This window comes from Corythoichthys intestinalis, chromosome 20 (genome assembly GCF_030265065.1).
Source record: "Corythoichthys intestinalis isolate RoL2023-P3 chromosome 20, ASM3026506v1, whole genome shotgun sequence".
In the NCBI taxonomy this organism is placed as follows: domain Eukaryota; kingdom Metazoa; phylum Chordata; class Actinopteri; order Syngnathiformes; family Syngnathidae; genus Corythoichthys; species Corythoichthys intestinalis.
The window spans coordinates 13844658-13862500 of NC_080414.1; the positions used below are offsets into that span (position 1 = coordinate 13844658).

General features: G+C 40.9%; 1 protein-coding gene across 2 annotated transcripts in view; it reads right to left on the reverse strand.

Moving 5' to 3' along the window:
* Positions 1-1220: 1220 nt before the first annotated feature.
* Positions 1221-17843, reverse strand: part of prpf4bb (pre-mRNA processing factor 4Bb) — a 17935-nt gene continuing 1312 nt past the window's right edge. Inside the window, exons 3-15 of one of the 2 annotated variants that reach the window (XM_057825038.1) lie at positions 14958-16069; positions 14708-14881; positions 11251-11409; positions 11057-11138; positions 10793-10994; positions 10358-10431; positions 7111-7201; positions 6889-7036; positions 6524-6815; positions 5673-5787; positions 5450-5601; positions 5292-5378; positions 1221-2517 (exon numbers count right to left, since the gene is read on the reverse strand). In XM_057825038.1, coding sequence (XP_057681021.1) covers positions 2314-2517; positions 5292-5378; positions 5450-5601; positions 5673-5787; positions 6524-6815; positions 6889-7036; positions 7111-7201; positions 10358-10431; positions 10793-10994; positions 11057-11138; positions 11251-11409; positions 14708-14881; positions 14958-16069 — 2892 coding nt within the window. In that variant the 3' untranslated portion in view covers positions 1221-2313. Of the gene's footprint in view, positions 2518-5291; positions 5379-5449; positions 5602-5672; positions 5788-6523; positions 6816-6888; positions 7037-7110; positions 7202-10357; positions 10435-10792; positions 10995-11056; positions 11139-11250; positions 11410-14707; positions 14882-14957; positions 16070-17843 lie in introns of both variants that reach the window. The other variant, XM_057825037.1, reaches the window with a different exon arrangement.

Here is a 17843-nt window from a genome sequence, read left to right on the forward strand (position 1 = left end):
CGTATTGGAAAATTTGCTATATGGTGATACTTTGTAGCCCAAAAGATTATCGATATGCTTCTGCCAAGAATTGATATATGCTACATGCTACGGTATGAGTAATGTTTGCCTTTTTGTCCATCACTTGACCTTCTCACCTTTAGATGCATAGCTGTTTTTCTGCTGTTTCGAAATCATTTTGCACTGTCAACTAATTCTTAGAGATAAGGCTGCTCGAGTAGTGATTACAAATGAGTTGTTATTCCAGTAGTTGTTTTCTTTAAAGGAGCAATTAAAGTGCTAATAATCTGCTGTTGTATCTGTCAATTTGTATTTGTCAATACAGTGGTATGAAAAAAGTATCTGAACCTTTTGGAATTTCTCACATTTCTGCATAAAATCACCATCAACTGTGATCTGATCTTTGTCAGAATCACACAGCTGTAAAAACAGTGTCTGCTTTAACTAAAACCACCCACACATTTATAGGTTTTCATATTTTAATGAGGATAGCATAAAACAATGACAGAAGGGGGGAAAAAGAATAAGCGAACCCTCTGCCTAAGGAGATTTAAAGAGCAATTGAAAACCATTTTTACCATACAGTTTAAGTCAGGTGTATGCCCAATCACTAATGAGTGGTTTAAATCTGCCCTGCCCACTATAAAGCACACACCTGGTAAGAATTGTCTTGATGAGAAGCATTGTCTGATGTGCATCGTGGATCGGCCAAAAGAGCTGTCTGAAGACAAGGATGGTTGATTTGTATAAAACTGGAAAAAGGATACAGTGGGGCAAATAAGTATTTAGTCAACCACTAATTGTGCAAGTTATCCCACTTGAAAATATTAGAGAGGCCTGTAATTGTCAACATGGGTAGACCTCAACCATGAGAGACAGAATGTGGAAAAAACCCAGAAAATCACATTGTTTGATTTCTAAATAATTTATTTGCAAATCATGGTGGAAAATAAGTATTTGGTCAATACCAAAAGTTCATTTCAATACTTTGTTATGTACCCTTTGTTGGCAATAACGGAGGCCAAACGTTTTCTGTAACTCTTCACAAGTTTTTCACACACTGTTGCTGGTATTTTGGCCCTTTCCTCCATAAAAAAAAAAAAAAAAAAAAAAAAAGAATTGATATATTGTTTTAAAAAGGTGGTACCGTTTAATTTTTTTTTTTTCTAAAGGAACTAACAAGTTGCTACAAAAATCTTCCATTAGAATAGTATTTACGTTAGCTCACTGCGCTAGACTTCCAACTCATTTAGACTAGATTGGACGTCTAGCGCTGTCAATAGCACTGAACCCAGAGCATTCACAGCCACTTTTATGAGCATTTACAGGTCACTTCCTGTTCATTTTGGGGCATTTCCAGGTTACTTCCTGTTGGTTTTGAGTCCCTTCCTATTCATTTGCGGACTTTCTTGAGCCCCTTCCTTTTCAGTAACCCAAAATCAACAAGATACCTGAAGACCTGTAAATGCCCCAAAAACAAAAATGACCGAAAACCAACAGTAAATGACGTGAAATGCACCAAAATGACCTTATTTCCTGGCCATAGACATCCAATTCATTCGCTGCCACACTGACACTTCAAATGGATTGGACGTCTTCTAGTCTACTAGTGATAAACTCATTCCAATTCACAGCAGAAAGATGAAAATGGCTTGTTTTTCAGTTTAATACTTGTAAAATGATTTCCTGACCAATGTATTGATAAGTGTTGTATCGCCATATCGTGAGATCGGTATTGTGAGCCTCATATTGCAAATTGTATCGTGAGGTGTCCAGAGGTTTCCTCCTCTAAGATTTTATGGACTAAACCATTTGAAAAATTCAAATGCACAATATTGGACATCTATCGCCGTCAATGGCAAGCAAATTAAACTCTACATTCAATGTCACGTGTGCGTAAAATGAAGAGAGGCAAGTTTGATCATTAGGAAACCATTTATTACTAAAAAGTATAGTGAAGGTGTTCTCTGGGCATCAACTACTGTCATTTTCAATGAAATCACCAGATTGGACCGAACCATGTATTTGTGAACGAGGGAACAAAAGAACCATGACGAGGGCGACTATGTACAAGAAGGTGTCATACGAGGAGGCGCCAACAGGAGGCACTTCAAGCACGCCGCCGTGCTCTAAAAAAAACAAAAACAAAAAACTATTCTTTTCGATCTTGTTTTGTACACGGAACGTTTGAAAGCATGCATTATTTACACTCAACGTTTAATTGGAACGATCGAAAAATTGAGAAGTTGAATCTTCCGTGTGGTATTTACAAAAATAATGAGCGAAAATAAGTCTGGCCGTTTCGGTTGTTGGTCAAATCTTCTCTTGGATGAACGCGTGCTGGAGGGCCTGGTTGATGCTGATACGCTTGGCGGGGTCCAGCATGAGGGTGGCGTCCAGGAGGTCCTTGAGCTGCATCACCTTCTTGCGCTGCTCCTCAGGGAGACGCTGACCGCCGATCATGTCGCCCAGGAGGTCTTTGGTGGGGTTGATGGTGCTCATCACCGTCACCTTCTCCTAGAAAGCACAAAGCGAGCAAATTGGTCAGTTTCACATTTTCATTTATTCGCCCCTCCTAGTCAAAATGGATTAGACGTCTTGCATCGTCAATGGCAGCTAATGAGTACATGAAACATGTCCAAATAATTTATTTATCTGTGGCGGAAAACACACACAACTCTTTCCCCCCTCTTTTAAATAAACTGCGTTATTTTAAGCCAAAAGAACTGTTGTGTTTGATATAACAATATGTCCATATGCTGCCATAGCAGTTTAATGGCGCAAAATGTCCCAGGACTATTTTAATTTGACCGTTTTATCCCGGAGACCCATGTTTCTGGACACATCGCAACTACTTTTGTTTCAACCAAGCCATAAAAAGAAGGTAAGTAATGTAATTTATTCGAACGGTCTATCATTTTAAGCTTAGAATCATTAATTGATGTCTAATAATTAGTTTTAAAAAGAAAAACTACTTTAAAAAGTTATCCACTCGCGTAAACAAATTACATCACAATGAAAAAAATTGTGTAAATATGTCACTGATACAGTGAGGCAAATAAGTATTTAGTCAACCACCAATTGTGCAAGTTCTCCTACTTGAAAAGAATAGAGAGGCCTGTAATTGTCAACATGGGTAAACTTCAACAATGAGAGAAGGACTGTGGGGAAAAAAAACAGAAAATCAAATTGTTTGATTTTTAAAGAATTTCCAAATTAGAGTGGAAAATAAGTATTTGGTCACCTACTAACAAGCAAGATTTCTGGCTGTCAAAGAGGTCTAACTTCTTCCAACGAGATCTAATGAGGCTCCACTCGTTACCTGTATTAATGGCACCTGTTTTAACTCATTATCGGTATAAAAGACACCTGTCCACAACTTCAGTCAGTCACACTCCAAACTCCACTATGGCCAACACCAAAGAGCTATCGATGGACACCAGAGACAAAATTGTAGCCCTGCACCAGGCTGAGAAGACTGAATCTGCAATGGGTAAAACGCTTGGTGTAAAGAAATCAACTGTGGGAGCAATTATTAGAAAAATGGAAGACATACAAGACCACTGATAATCTCCCTCGATCTGGGGCTCCATGCAAGATCTTACCCCGTGGCGTCAAAATGATAACAAGAACGGTGAACAAAAATCCCAGGAACCTCACGGGGGGACCTAGTGAATGACCTACAGAGAGCTGGGACCACAGTAACAAAGGCTACTATCAGTAACACAATGCGCCGCCAGGGACTCAAATCCTGCACTGCCAGACGTGTCCCCCTGCTGAAGCCAGTACACGTCCTGGCCCGTCTGCGGTTCGCTAGAGAGCATTTGGATGATCCAGAAGAGGACTGGGAGAATGTGTTATGGTCAGATGAAACAAAAATAGAACTTTTTGGTAGAAACACAGGTTCTCGTGTTTGGAGGAGAAAGAATACTGGATTGCATCCGAAGAACACCATACCCACTGTAAAGCATGGGGCTGGAAACATCATGCTTTGGGGCTGTTTTTCTGCAAAGGGACTGATCTGTGTAAAGGAAAGAATGAATGGGACCATGTATCGAGAAATTTTGAGTGAAAATCTTCCATCAGCAAGGGCACTGAAGATGAGACGTGGCTGGGTCTTTCAGCATGACAATGATCCCAAACACACAGCCAGGGCAACAAAGGAGTGGCTTCCTAAGAAGCATTTCAAGGTCCTGGAGTGGCCTAGCCAGTCTCCAGATCTCAACCCCATAGAAAATCTGTGGAGGGAGTTGAAAGTCCGTGTTGCCACATGACAGCCCCAAAACAACACTGCTCTAGAGGAGATCGGCATGGAGGAATGGGCCAAAATACCAGCAACAGTGTGTGAAAAGCTTGTGAAGAGTTACAGAAAACGTTTGGCCTCCGTTATTGCCAACAAAGGGTACAGAACAAAGTATCGAGATGAACTTTTGGTATTGACCAAATACTTATTTTTCACCATGATTTGCAAATAAATACTTTAAAAATGAAACAATGTGATTTTCTGGGGTTTCTTCCCACATTCAGTCTCTCATGGTTGAGGTTTACCCATGTTGACGATTACAAGCCTTTCTAATATTTTCAAGTGGGAGAACTTGCACAATTAGTGGTTGACTAAATACTTACCGTATTTGCCCCACTGTATGTACCTCATAACTATTGGTTAATTGTCTTTTTTATTGCTGCTGTCGCATTTCCCCCGATATTTTAGATGATAAATAATCGATCCAAAGAAAGAAAAATGGGGGCGGGGCGTTTAAAGGGTAAATATTTGAAAAAGAAACTCTCGAATTTTCCACCACTCATTTTTGTCGATGACTTTCACGTCGTGCCCCCTTTGTAAATGACCATGTTTCAGCCATAAACGGCAATCAAACCTGTGTCTTTACACTCGGTGATAGATGCTACACGGCGTTTTTGGATCGAAAAAAGGTAAGTACGTGATAATATCTCGTTAAAAGCAGTGTGTCTTTAACAGAAGTGGGTAGAACTTGCAAAATCATAAGGGGTGCAAAAACGTCTGCTCCTTACTATATACTTTTGTTATTATATTTTACTTATTACATTTTTTCACTCCTTGGATTTCATGTTTTAAAAATATTTACTGTTTTCTTAAAATAAATGTTTATTGTTTTACAAACAAAACGTGTCACGTACAATTTTTTTTTTTTTTTTTTTAAATTTTTTCATATATGCTACAGATATTTATTTCTAGTTCTTCAACCAAGTGTCCATTTTTACATGTCAAAGGTTTTCCTGTCAATTTGAGCGTGTGTTGCAAGCAGTCTCACCCTTTCTGTGACTTTGTCCACTTCGATATAGAGGAAGTTGAGGTTCTGGTCAAAATGTTGGTCTTTGAACAATCCCTTGCGGATCATCTGCGGAAACAATAACAGCAGCATTGCATCATCATCACATTGTAGGTGATGTAACAGCGTATCCGGCCTACCTTGTTGGGCATCTTGCCCTTGACGTCCATGGCCAGTTTGATCATGTGGTTATTGGATGAGCCCGGGAAGAGGATCTTTCCCGTGTAGAGCTCGTAGAGCGTGCAGCCCACCGACCACATGTCGATGCCGTAATCGTACGGCTTGCCGATGACTGACGGGCGGCGGAGACGGATGGTGAGGAGTGAAAACTCTAAAGTTGAACAGCGAGTAAAGGTAACTTACTGATTTCAGGGGCTCGGTAGAACCTGCTGACCAGGTAGGGCGTTATGTCGTTGTCGGCCACGTGCGATGCCGAGCCAAAGTCGCACAGCTTCAATATGGTTTTAGACTCGTTCACCTAAAAAAGGAATGAAAATAAGACTTTTTTTTTTTTTTTGAGTGAAAAAGTTACCAGTAGTGCTGCAACAATTATTATTTTTGTGATTAGGCAACTAAAAGGCTCATATATTGCTTCGATATAATTATGTTATAATCAATTTTGAAAACTTTTAAGAATAGTGGGAAAATTTGAATTGTAATCCTTTTTTGCCTTCTGAAAAAAAAATCTACGTATATTTAGTTTAGTAGGCAACTAAAAGGTTCATATATGGTTTAGATATAATTACATCTTATAATAAAATTTGAAAGCTTTTAAAAATAGCGGAGTAATAGAATTTAGTCATTTTCTTCTAACTGAAAATATCTTTATAGTTAGTTTTTCCCTTTGATGAATGAAAACAAAAAAATCTGAATATTTACTTAATTTCCCTCTGTAAGTGGCTTTTTATTAGAATTGTACATAAACAAAAAATGAAATAAAAGTACATTTTCCGTTTCTAATAAAAAAGAAAATATTTCCTGTTTCAATTAATTAAAACAAATGTTTTTAAATAAAAACAAGGAAAATATTTAGTTTTTTACCCTTTTCCATAAGCATAAACTAAAAAGAAAGAATATTTTCAATTGATAAAATCAAAAGACCGTTTTCTTGTCAATGTCTCTTAAGTGCTTAACAGACTATCAAAACAGTCGTCGATGAATTCGATAACCAATTTGTTGTGGATTAGCCGATTAATCGCGGCATCTCTAGTTACCAGTATGTTGTCGGGTTTGATGTCGGCGTGCAGGATGTTGCATCTTTTGAGCAGCTTCAAGGCCAAGAAGAGCTGCTGACTATAAGAGCGCACGGCCTTGATGTGCAGCCCCACGTCCTTGCCGTACTTCTTCAGAACTTCCCGCAAGTTCATGCTGAGCGGCTCAAAGACCAGACACAAGTGCTGCTTGTGGTAAAAGTGTCTGAAAAGACGCAAGCAGTGGAACTTGTCGTCCGGGTCGGCATCGTTTAGCTTCTTGAGGAATTCTAGTTCTTTCAAACCCGTCTTTTGCCTGAAAAAAAACCATGTCAATGTACGTTATTTAAAAACTGAAAATGATTCTTTTACTAATAAAGATCGCATACATGAGCTCGTTGTTGCGGATGATCTTGACCGCCACCTCCTGGCCGGCTCGGGCGGTGTCTCGAGCACGGATCACGTTGCTGAACACGCCTTGCCCCGTGTAGCCGTACACGTCGTAGCGCTTGTCCAGTGTCTCGCCGATGTTCACCCCTTTGAGATAACGTGAGTGGTTTTCAATGAGAAGAACGCGTATTTGAAAGCGATCCCGTTTTGAAAGAACTTACTGTAGTAGCCTTCGGCGTCGGTCCAGTTGTCCCTGAGGTTGGGATTTTCCTTGAAGTCTTTGCCGACGCCGCAGGCTCTCATCCGGGCACTCTGCAAACATAATAGTGTTATTTACAAATGAACCCTTTCATGCAACAATTATGATTATTTTTCCCTTAAATGTTCTGATTACATTCATACAGACAAACATCTTAAACTTGCAGTCCCTATTTAGCATCCAATTGGAGTATTATTTATACAGTGGGGAGAACAAGTATTTGATACACTACCAATGGGAAAACCCATTGCCAGTGTATCAAATACTTGTTCTCCCCACTGTATATTATCATTTACATTATATTTTGGAAGCGCTGGTATAGGTGCCTTTTAAAAGTGGGTCGCAAGGAGACCCAGTTTGTAGTTCACTATTTTTAATTGTTATTTTGTTTATATTTTTATTTTATTACATTCTTATAATTTTTATCTTTTGTTTGTGCTATGTTGTTGTGATTTGGACCTTAAGTGTCACTAAAAATCTATCAGTGTTGGTAGAACATATTTTGCAAATGGTAATTAAAAATATATACTGGACTGTCTCAGAAAATTAGAATACACAATATTCTAATTTTTTGAGACAGTCCTGTGTATATATACAGGACTGTCTCAGGAAATTAGAATACACAATATTCTAATTTCCTGAGACAGTCAGGAAATTAGAATATTGTGTATTCCTGAGACAGTCCAGTATACAGTGTATCAATAATCATATGTAAATTTAGTATATTAAATTAGCTTAATTTGCCTAACAAAAGTCCGCTAGCTTAAACACTACGAATGCTAACATATTTACAATTCTCATAGCAAATTCACACGCTGTTAACTTAATTGCAAATGCATACACAAACATATATTAGCTGAAACAACTTACAGCCTTATGTAGGCCAAACCAGAGCGCATCTATCCTTTATCTATGTCAGACGTCTAAGTCTGCTTCTCAGTCATACAAGGCGAGAGTCCAGCCAGACCAGACGCTGCCACTAAAGGGCAGTGTATCCTCCATTACTTAAAGAGCATACGACATGAGAAAAAAAAAGTCTTAAATGGCATTATTATGTGAATTAGAATCATATTTTGAGACGATTCGACTGTATACATCAATTTAGCAAAGCGCAGATGACGAGAAATTAGTCTTTTAATCTGCTGATTAGCCACGCCTACCATTATAGGGCTTTAGCGTCCCCAACAGGTGGATGACGTCAGCGGTAGACTGGGCTCATCGGTTTTACTATTCATCAGCCCATTGAGGGGGAATTATTCAGAACGATGAAAACGCGACGAGGAGAGCCGCAAAATGTCATTGTTTCAGTCTCTCTACTCCAATATTTTTACAGGATATTCTTTTTATCCAAGTATTTATCCCCAATAGCTATATAAATGGCTTGAGAAGGACCAGTCAGCCCGTCGAGGGGGAACTATTCACAACGAGGAAAACGCGATGAAGAGAGCTGCAAAATGTCATTGTTTCTGTCTCTTTACTTCAATATTTTTACAAGATATTCTTTTTATCCAAGTATTTTCCCCAATTGCTAAATAAACGGCGTGGTTATGACACAAATAACAGTCTTGTGCTAAATGGAATATGAAATAATAAAAATGCATTTATTCAGGACGACATGGCAAAATTACTATTAATGGTCAAAACTGTCGACTTCACCTTTACTGTCGCACCTCCCGAACGATATTTTATGACACCTATATCGGACATACTGTATGTCATTTCCCTTCCCCGGCTTCGGAGAATGTAAACAAACCAAAAGGCGTGACAGCTAGCCGACATGCTAACCCGAACCGAGTGATGTTTCAAAGTCTTCGAAGCGGAAAATCACACATAACTCGCCTGGATTATTTGACATGATGACTGAGTTGTTGAATGTCTTCGTGGATCAGCAAACCACCCGGCAGAGAGCAATTTACAGTTCGTTCCCCGGAGGAGGGTGGCTGCAGTTGTTGTGCAGCTAACGTGCTAATGTGCATGAGGAGAGCTTTTTACATGCCTATCAATGATCAAACGTAAGTAGTCCTTTATTTAAAGAAAGTTTGTAGTGTTTACTTTGTAATAGCTGTATTAATATTTGACATAATACTAAACAAGATGTTTACTCACTTCCTCCTAAGTCCAATGGCCCCACTGTAGTCGGGCTTGTTTTGGCCAATATCCACGGTGAATGGGAACCTTTTGAAACTCCAAAAAGGCGCATTTGCCTCTCCCTCATACAGCAAGATTTTTCTGCAGCCGTTTGGCTGGCGTGATGCGAAAAATAAACATATTAATCCGCAAAATCAGCTGAATCCTTCGTCCTCATACACAACAGTACGCTGTACAGTGAAGAGGACGTCTTCTACCGTACACGTCACAGCTCCCTCCTCCTCAATGCAAGACCGAAGCTGGAAGTCACTCATTTTCATGGCGTGGGATTCAAATAACTAAATAAATATAGCGATCGCTTCCACACACATCCAAGCGGTCCATATCATTCAGGAGCATAAAATACCGCGTGTATTATGAAATAAACATGCTTTTTCGTGTCACATGCACTTTAAATAAATACAATCCTTTTGGACTTTTTGGAAAGTTATTTTGTAGAGGTACTTAAAGGGTTAATTCCGATTTATGTGGAAATTCGGGTTACGTCGCCATCATAGGAACGGAACTCGTTCCTAACTCGGAGACTACCTGTCTATATGTATATATATTAAAAGCCTTGAGTAATAAAAAATGTAAATAATTCCAAATAAAAATGATAAAAATAAAATAATATCATTTCTAAATCATTATAAAATACATAAATAAAATACATAATATGAAAGCAAAAACAACTGTGGCCAGTGTGTATTTTGCTCTCGGAATTTTATCGTTTTATTAAATATATAAATCTCTCGTGATCTCACATATCTTAAAGATTTGGCAGCTATTGACTGCAATAGACATCCAATCCACTTTAACTGGGAGTTTATTAGGTTGTTTCAATATCAATTTCCCCCTTTTAATAATTACTAGTACTACAACACATACTCTGTGACCTGGGCTGACAGTGAATGAGTTAAGCTAATGCTAACTTCTGTATAGATGTCTACTATAGTGCCCTATGTCCCTGAAAGGGTTAAAAAAAATACACTCACGTCTGATCACCAATATAAGCCTCAATTTTTTGGCAATCAACGATTACGACAATCGCCTGAACGCATCTCAAACACAAATTGACTTACATCAAAGTCTGCAGCGAACATGTCGTCCGACTCGGTGAACATGTCGGGCGCCGACGGCTTCTTCGGGTTGGTCCCTGCTAGAGGAGAGAATGATATCCAAAAAACAGAAGGAGAAAGGTGAATGCTCGTGGCTGTCGCGACAGAGTCGTCACAGAGTATATCTGCTCCATGTGTTTTGCTGGACATACTCTGCAGAGATCAAAACATGCTGCAGGTGGCAGACACAGCCAGGCTTTTTTGGATAACAAGCCAGCAACTGAATGAACACATGACAGAGAGACACACCATTAAAAGAACTTTGCTCGTGTCTTTTCCAGAAAATTGACTCTCAAACCAGAGTTTGGCAATACATCAGAACTGTGATGTCATTTTTGGAAAAACAGCATCAACAAAAGATCGAAAACTACCAAATTGAATGAAAGTCCTATTCCTTACCGTCTTTCTCCTGGGCGATGAGGTTGTGCTTGGCCTTGATGTTGGCCTCAAAGGTGTTGAGGTTCTCGCGCTCGTATTCCTTGACATCAGCAGCAACTCGCTCCAGGATGTCGTCAGGCGACGGCGAGCGGCTGCGCGTGCTGCTCTGCGGGCTGCTGGGCTCAGACACCATGTTGGCGTCCTCGCTCGCCGTCTTGTATTTCTGAAGGAGAGCGAGCATGTTATATACAGAGAAAAATGGAGCGAGGAAACGGACGGACAAACCTGTACGATGGCCATTCGTTGTTGTCGGCGCTGTTCGATTAAGGCCTCTTCATCGATTTCTTCGCCGTCAAAATCGTCTAACCTGCAAAGGAAATATTAAACTTTACAAAAAGTAGAGCATTAGTCAAAGCCTGCCATTTTTCAGGTGGAAAATATGTACCCTGGTTTAGTAGAATAAAGGAGATGTTACCCACATATCATCGTCTGAAGACTCTTGGTCAACTTTCATGCCCTCTGAAAGACTTCCCTTGAACTTGTCTTCGTCTCTACTCCGTCTTCGCCTCCTGCCGCGGTCACGTGACGCTGAACGCCGATACTGCCGGAGCCTCCCGTAGCGGTCTCTGTCGCCGGACCTGACGACCAAAATCGAGGATTTGTTAACATCAAAAAATTATTAATTGAAGGCAGAAACATTGCCTACATTTTTCCTTTTTCTACAAAAGTGGTTTTCCCTCACCCACCACCTTGTTTTTCCCATCCTTTTTTCCTTTTTCCACCTAAGTCTGCCTGGTGTGCATTATTTCTTTCAATGTATTTCTTAAGTAATAGCATATTGTATTGATTTCATTTTTAAATTATATGTTTTTAATCCTTTTTACTATACTTTTTTACCATGTTGCACCTTATATTTTTATCTTTGGTGCTGTGGAGTTATGGACACTAGAAACTAATTTCCCTGAGGGAAGTCTCCCAAGAGATAAAGTTTATTGAATTGAATTGAAGAGTTTTCACTCATCCACCAAGGTTTTTCCTCTTTACCAGCTAAGTATTTCTTCCGTCATCACACCTTTTGTTTCACTTTTTCAACAAATTGATTTTTCCCTTATCCATACTAATTTTCCCATTTCTACCAAATATGTTTTCCGCTCATTCACGCTCCTTTCCCCACTTCTCAACCTAGGGTTTTCCCCCTAATTTACCCTTGTTTTCCCCTTTCCACCTATACAACAATTGATCGACAACAAATCGATAGCAAATTAATCGACAGCTATTTTGATGGCCAATTAATCCTTAAGGACCTTCTTCACCTTAAACTTGTCTAAATTCTTGAAATCATAGACGATTCCTGAGCGAAAATTGGGTGGCGCCATCTTTGACAGCTCTGCTCCAGACCTCCAGACCCGGAAGTGGGTCAACATAGACAAGCCCTCGCATACAACTCGTGTTATGACTGCTTGTTTTCTGCTGGTAATCTTTCAAAAACGAACATGCCGAGTAAACACTGCTGCTATGGAAAAACGACTCTAGAAATTACGACCTATGAAGGATATTTCTTCATGCGTTTCTCGAAGCCAAAAAAAGAGGAAAAAATGTGAACAATGGATCAACTTTTGTGGACGTCCAAAAGACTACTTTAACGCCAGCAAGGGGAAGCCATTCACCTTCATATGCAGTAAACATTTTGTTGGGGGCAATGGTCCAACAAAGGACGAAGAGGTAAGCCATTTTAATATTTTTACTTATATTTTAGCGTGGCGTTTTGTAATGCTGCTTCTGTCAGATGAATGACCTGAAAAAAAATGAAATGGTATCTGACTGCCACTGTTGTTACCTTTTCTGTTGTAAAAAACAACTTTAGTAAGGGGGAAAAGTGTAAATAAATTATAGACTTAAGATTTCTTATTAATAAAAAAATTAAAAGTGTTCTTTGGCTGTCACTGAGTAGCATTTGCGATCGCTACACAAAAATGGCAACGTAAATTACCCCCAAGAACGGCCAGAGACGTAAGACAACCAGAGGATATAATATATAAGAAAGACAGGGCATATGGTGGTTAAGGATAGATTGTTGAAACAGGTGAATGTCATTGTCAGTGGAGTAAGGCAATCCACACAAGAAAAAGATGTCGATAAAAAAGCTACCTCTGGATTGGGTCGGCTCTTTTCCCCATCTTTTTCAGCCCTCGAGACTCAAGCCATTTCTTGAATTGAAAATTTGTATGTTCTTCCACACCTTTGCCAGTGAATTTGGCACAAGGGACATCATTTTCCGAAAGAATTGGTAGGTTTAGCTCTGTAAACATCTCGTGCCTACACTATTTACATGCATTTAGCATTGGGACAAACGCGAGCTTGACCCACCTAGCAGCAATTGCTAACGTCATGAATATTAATGAGCAAAAGTGACGTCTTGCGTGCGGTACGCCATTGCGGTTGAAGTCGACAAAGTTTTTAACTGCCAAATCAAACCAGAGGAACCCACGGAATCTCCAAAAATGGATTCAGTACAACCTGGATTAGACTCTGGACTGGACCTTCTGTTCTGTGCTTGTTTGTGTGAACTCCTGGAAGCGCCTAAATATATGCTCGGAAGTGGAATATTTTGAACAGCATCTGGCTTCAAAGCGCCAGTGTGGATCTACCTTACCATACGTCTTAAACCGATCAGACAATAAGTTAAGGATGTGCTTTAAAGTCGTCGTCTCACCTCTCTCTAATCAGGCATGAAAGTGGGTCAGAGGTTAAAAAGGTGAGAAGGGTGTGGAGGAAATATGTTCCGGTAGGGCTGTCCCAAACGACTCATTTTCTCCCGATTAGTTAGCCGACAATTTTTACTATTAGTCCACTTTTTACTAATTTAGAAAAGAAATTTTTGTTGACGCTTGTTAATTCACAAAAATACTTAAATTCTTTACTAAAGTACAAATAAACATGTAAATAACAATGTTAACAGATTCAGAACACCGACGTCTCCTTTCCAACATTATTCAAAACACTTTAAAAAAAATAGCATTATTATTATAGTATACTAAGATATAAAATCATATTTTAAGAATTATAATATTCACTGCCAATCATATTTTTCAAAAAGGGTGTAATTTTAAAGCTATTCTTAGTGTAAAATGTGAATTATGTAGTATTATAGTATTTACATATTATAGTATTAGTTCTATGGAGGATTAACTCCAAAAATTGTTATTTATATGAATGTGGCGTGCTTTTATTTTGGTATGTTCACCAGAAGTACGTTCGCTAAACCCCTAACAGCTTCACACTCGGCAAAAAAGCACTTATTGTCAATGCTTGTGATGTCACTCAGATTTTTTTTCTTTTCATTTTTTAGTTTGCAAATGCTGTTAACCAGCTATTTTTAATGTTTGAAATGTCCCCTTTTAACCGCAAGTTTGCATTTTGGCCAAGACTGCCAATTTTTTTTATAGCAGGCTAAAGTAGGTTGTCTTTTTTTCCCCATTAGTCTCAATGTAGCAATGCTAATGTTTCCAGTGTTTAATATACATGTGTTTCCTTATTTTGTATGTCTGAATTGTAATTCTACGGCGTTTTGACTACCAATAAACATCTGTAAAATGAACTGGAGTCTCATGTTCTCTACACGCACGCACAAATGTATGCATGCATGCACGCACGCGGCGATAAAACGCAGTCGTGAAAATTATCGCCCTCATTTTTATTTACCTCGCGACAAATGGATTGCATCTCGCAACAGGCTTAGCAACTTCAATAAAACATGTCGTTAGTTAGTTAGATGGAATTACAACCCCCCGATCCCCTTAAAAATGTTCTTCTCGGATCTACACAAATCACGTAGGTCACCCCTTTTGACTTCAAAACGGTGAGTGATTTTCATGCCTGTCTAATGATTTTGGCTAACTTGTAATTGAAAAATTGAGGGATCAAGTCCATTCTTACCTGTGTATGAGTGGAGACCTGCTCCGCCTACGGGGTGACGAACGGGAGCGTCGGCGCGGCGATGGGGAGCGGCGCCTAAGTGGTGAACGGCTCACCCTGCGACGTGAGGGCGCCGGTGGACTCTTGTCTCGCGAGCGTTCGCGAACTGACCCGGGTTCCGGTCGCAGCCGTTTCCTGAGTAAGTGTCGGAGACGCTTAACCATCACGGTCAAAAACCAGGACATGGCCTGTTCTCAGCAAGTCAACTAACCTGACTGGCGACTCCTGCCTCTCAACTTCTCTCCTACGGGATACTGGCGAGCGTTCCCTCCTGGGTGGCGGCGACCTGACCCTGACGCGGTCGGCGCCGCTGGCTGATGCGTGGCGCGCTTCTCTGAGTCGAGGTGAGGCACTGCGCTTCCTTACTGGGCTGGGCTGTGGCCGTCGGTGCGGCGAGCGGTTCTCTTTGCCGGACGAAGCGTCTTTGGACGGGGACTTGTTTGGTCTTTTGTCTCGCTCAGCGTCGGAGCGACCGGGCCGCTCCCGTGCAGGCGACCTGGATCGGGGTCGTGCTTTTTCCTGCGCCGGCCGCTCTTCCCGATGCGGTGAGGAACGGGGTTTCTCGGCGCGACTGCTTTTCTGCTCCGGGGGGGACTTCCCGCCCCTCTCCTTCGACCTGTCAGTGCTCTCTGAATGTTTTCTCTCTTTTGAGGCGCTCCTAGCACGGCCTCTGTCTTTAACGGTTGTGTCCTTACTGCTTTTGCTCACCTTGTCCGGCTTGGAATCCTTCGTGGTCCGCTCCGTGTTTTTGCTGGGGCTGTGCCGCTTGGAGGCGGTCTTACTGGCCTCTGTGGAGTCACGTCTGGATTTGCCGCCACCGCTCGCGCGAGGGGAGTTGACTTTCCCTGAGCTGCCCCTCCTGCGCTGTTCGCCATTTCTGACCCGACCGTCAGCTCCGTCCTCTTCCGAGCCGGAGTTGTAACCCTGCAATATGAGGCCCATGCCCGACTGGACTTTCCCTTCCATCAGTTGGCTGTCCAGCTCCGCTTTAATCATGGCCCTCTGCTTTTCCAGGTCCTCCAGCAGCGCCCGATCGTCCACGCCGGGGTTGCCCGAGGATGGGGAGCTTTCGCCTTTCCTGTTGCCCGATGACGCAAATATGGCGGCATTGGCTGAGGGTGAAGCGCCTTCCTTGTTGCGCTTATGTTTTCTGTGTTTGTGCCGATGCTTGCGCTTGCGTTCTTTGTCTTCCTCAGAGGCGTGCTTATGTTTTTTGTGCTTGCTGCGATGCTTGTGTTTTTTTCTCTTGTGTTTGCCTGCACTGCCACCGCTTTGCTGTTTGACGGGCTCCTCGGCCTTCTCGCCGTTAGTCTCTGCTTCCTCCTTGTAATAAAATGAGCGCGATAATGTCATAACTGAAACTTTTAACATGTTAAATTTAGGGCTGTCAAATTTATCGCGTTAACGCGCGGTAATTAATTATTTTTCAAGGGTATTAAAACACTAAGGGGCTGTCAGATATCAATAGAACCGTTATGTGGCAAGATAACAAATATTAATAAAGTTAACAAAAAAATAAATCGCATTCATGAGCAATTATTGAAAATAGATCGAAAATTACGAACATTTCCCAAATTATTCCGGAAACAGCCGAATGGGGCGGAGACGTCATAACAAGGAAACGAAAGGTCGAGGCAGGTGCAATCATTGTTTATCGATGAGAGAGTTGCGTTCGTGTTTTATCAAAAAATCGCTAAAATGGTTCAAACCTGTCATGCTATGTGGTCTACAAATAGCCATTTGTCGCAATGTAGTACCCATGAGTTCCCGAACGCGAGAAAAAGAGCTGGACTACGCTGACAAAGAGTACAGTTCGTCCGTGCTAAGAGGGCTAATTTTGCAGAACCAGCCTCCGGCACGGTTTTGTGTGGTGCGCATTTTACACCTAAAAGCTATTCGAACTATGGACAAATGAAATCAGGTTTTGCTAAGAAATTGCTGATGAAAGCAGCCACCAAACACGCGCAGCCACCTAAATGTCCCGAGATATCAAGAAAGAGGACGACTGGCTCTGATGAGACCACCCCAGGCTAACCAAAGGAGCGGAGCAGCCAAGCTCGAAATGGCCAGAGTGCGTACTCTTTTATAATTAAAAACATATCACGCATTGGATATAGGACTGGACACATGTATAAATTATCGCTCGTAAAATATATACAACAAATCCTTGAATCCCATTCATATTTGTGTCTGTTGGCAGAGTGAAAACCTATGATAGCACAATAAATGATAATTATTCTATACATTACATTATTTTGCGGTCACGGTGTATCAGCTTCACAAAAAGAAATGCAAAACAAACCATTCGGTGTTTCCCACACGATGTTGCCGGTGTTTCATCAGTGTGATTGCTCCTCTCAATGATCCTTTCATTAGGCTGCATTGGCTTTCGTTTGGGCTCAAATTGATAACCCAAAACACCAAAGAAAGGTTCATAACTCTCCTCGTCACCATTAGGAGAATGTTCGTTACGTCGGATTCGTCGCTGCAACTAGAAACAAAATTGTCCGCTATCATCGCCGCCATTCAGTACTAAGCACTGAGCCGGTTGTTTCCTTGTAGTGATGTCACGCACACAATATGCTAGATTTCCGGGATCTCGTGGGCGGGTCCTTTTAGCTTGACAATCGATCCAAATTTCTATCATTTTCTTGGTGTTGCGATGTGTGTAATTACACGAAGTGGCATGATATGAATCCAAAAGACATGCGTTTATGGATAAATGATGGAATATTAGCATTTCCCCAGGTGTTGTCATACCCTTTAATTAATAAATAAAAAATATATATATATTTGACGCAATTGACGGAATGACCTGTTCATGCATTGCCTCAAATAGTTTACAATGACGCCGTTTTAGCACATTGAGAGCGAAAAGGCAGGGAAATGCGAGTGGAAACAGGCGTTCATTGGACCGCGCCTTTTATTGGCTTAAGCTTTGGTAGCCACGACTAACAGTCATGGCTGCCCAACTTCCCATCATGCATTTGGGCGGAACAGTTAAGTCGCCACAGTATCATTTAGTGAAAGCACAACAAAAATAATATTACTCTCAAAAAAAATAATGTTCAAAAAAGAAAAGCGCTCAATGCAAAGC